Source organism: Suricata suricatta, chromosome 8 (genome assembly GCF_006229205.1).
Source record: "Suricata suricatta isolate VVHF042 chromosome 8, meerkat_22Aug2017_6uvM2_HiC, whole genome shotgun sequence".
Taxonomy (NCBI): domain Eukaryota; kingdom Metazoa; phylum Chordata; class Mammalia; order Carnivora; family Herpestidae; genus Suricata; species Suricata suricatta.
This window is the reverse complement of record NC_043707.1, coordinates 137,603,268-137,605,569: the sequence shown is the minus strand read 5'-3', so window position 1 is coordinate 137,605,569 and position 2,302 is coordinate 137,603,268. Positions and strand designations below refer to the sequence as shown.

Here is a 2,302-nt window from a genome sequence, read left to right as displayed (position 1 = left end):
CTCAACGGCAGCTTGGCGCCGGCGCCGCCCGCCACCCCGGCGCCAGGAGTGCAGCTCGACGTGGAGGCGCTCATCCCCACGCACGACGAGCAGGGCCGACCCATCCCCGAGTGGAAGCGCCAGGTGATGGTGCGCAAGCTGCAGCTGAAGATGCAGGAGGAGGAGGAGCAGAGGCGGAAGGTGGGTGGGGCGGGGCGGGGCTTCCCAGAGGGCTCCGGGGTCTGCGCCCGGGCCCTGGCCCGTCCCCGACATCACCGGTGCCCCAGCCTGCCAGGTCCTTTCCACCTGAGACGGCTCCCATTGTCCTTGGAGGGAGGGAAGGGGGGAAGCAAGGCAGGAGGAACTCCCCTGCCATGGGGACCACCCATACCCCTACCTCCAGCAGCCTGTCCTTCAGGGACATGGCCAAGCTCACCAAACTCTAATGTGCTTCGTCGCCCGGGATCTTGTAAAAATGCCAATTCCGATTCAGGAGTTTTGGGCAGAGCTGAGATTCTGCATGTGTGGGAAGCTCCTGGGTGAGGCTGACCTGCTGGTCCAGGGACCGCAGTCTACTATGGCTTTTGGTTGCAGTCAGACTGGCCTGGGCCCTTGTCCTGCCCACTTTCCAGCCGCTGAACGGCATCAGCCTCTGTTTTCTTATCTGTCAGATGACTGATCGTCACTGGCTGGCAGGGTGGCTTCCCATTGATTGGCCCAGCACGTGTTTCCTAGGTGCTGTGTCCGCACTGTTGTTGCTTCTAGGGACTCATGATGAATATCTTAAGGCTTTTCCAAGAGCTGGGGGGAGGGGTGGCAGGGGGTCAGCCAACAAGCAAACACAGCATCTTAGAGAAATAAGTGCCCCCCTAAGAATAAAAAACAAGGTAACGCGAGAGCCTGAGTGAGCAGGGAGGCCAGTGACTGGACTGTTCAGGACACCGCCAGCACTGGGACGGGGCGTGCAGAGGACTGGGGCAGCCCTACGGCCGTCGCCCTGTTTGGGCTGGGGCCGGGGTTATGAAGGAGGCAGTGATGATGTCCAAGGTGGACTTGGGAGATGAACAAGAAGTGAACTGGGAACAGAGTGGGGCAAAGAGCAGGCTCAGTGACTGTCCCGGCAGTTCAGGGGCGGAGCTGGAGAGATCAGTGGGGTCAGATCACCAAGTCCTGGCCCTGAAGAAAATGGACTTTCTCCTGCAGCAGTGGGGAGCCTGGGAGAGGGGTTGGGGGGGCAATTAACATCATCCTATTTGTCTGTGGGGAACGGATTGATTGTAGTGGGTCACGATGAACCGGGAGGATGTGAGGACGGCTCCCCGGGCTGGAGAAGTGCAGCACTAAAGTGAGGAGGGAACGAAAGTCTCGGAAGTTCCTGGCACGCCTAGTTCATAAAATTGATGATTATGCCTAGTGCTGGGGACAGGGGGTGAGAGCTGCAACTTCAAGCTGGTTCAGCAGTAAAACACTGACAGCGTGCACACGGAGGGCTCGGCTGCGGGGACACTGAGAGGGGCCATCCGTCTGGGCGAGGTCTCTCTGGGCTGTGGCTTCCACAAAGCAGACCTGAGATGGGGTGGGAAAGGGCAGCCTGGGGTCGCAGCCTCCACGCCTTTTGCATGTTCCTTCGGTGGTGTAATGAGCAACCAAGCCAGGTGTGGAGGCTCCCTCTGCCCGCTCAGTCTCTGCAACAGCGCCCAACGACCCCGCCAGCGACCAAAGTGGACACTGCCCGGCGCCCGGAGTAGCGGCCTGGCCCGAAGTCTCGCCCCAGTGTAATCACCGGCCGGCAGGGCGTGGCCCATCCCTGCCAACAGAGCCCCGCGGAGCCATTACACCACCCAGGACATGCAAAGGGCGCCCCCCGGCGGCCGCCGCGGGAGCCGGGCCAGAGGGAGACGCGCCTCCCTCCCCTCTCTTGTCTTCCCCGCCTTAGCTGACGTCCGCCAGCTCATGCTGCTACCCCCGCGAGGGCTGGAGGTACTCCAGCGCGCACAATGCCATCCTCGGGCCCTTCGGCGAGCTCATGACCGAAGCCGACATCCTCCGCATCGAGCAGCAAATCGAGAACCTGCAAGTGTTGCATAAGGCGCAGAAGCTGGAGGCGCGCCTGGAGCAGCTGGAGCTGGAGTTGGAGCAGCTGCTGCCGATTTCGGCCGCCCTCTCCGCGCCGCGCTTCACCGTCGATCCGCGCCGCATGCACGGCCGCGCCGCCAGCCTGCCCGCCTGGTGCAGCAAGATCTCCACGCTGCTCAAGAGCATGGCCACGCTGCTGGCCACGCTGGGCGGCCGGCCGGCGCACCTGGCCGAGCTGCTGGCCGCC

At 62.8% G+C, this 2,302-nt stretch overlaps 1 protein-coding gene across 1 annotated transcript in view; it reads left to right on the top strand.

Moving 5' to 3' along the window:
- The window catches only part of ESPN (espin), a 33,307-nt gene that overhangs the window by 27,095 nt on the left and 3,910 nt on the right, over window positions 1–2,302 (top strand). The window contains exon 14 of the mRNA XM_029945932.1: window positions 1–180. This exon is cut by the window's left edge and continues 16 nt beyond it. Coding sequence (XP_029801792.1) covers window positions 1–180 — 180 coding nt within the window. The remainder of the gene's footprint in view (window positions 181–2,302) is intronic.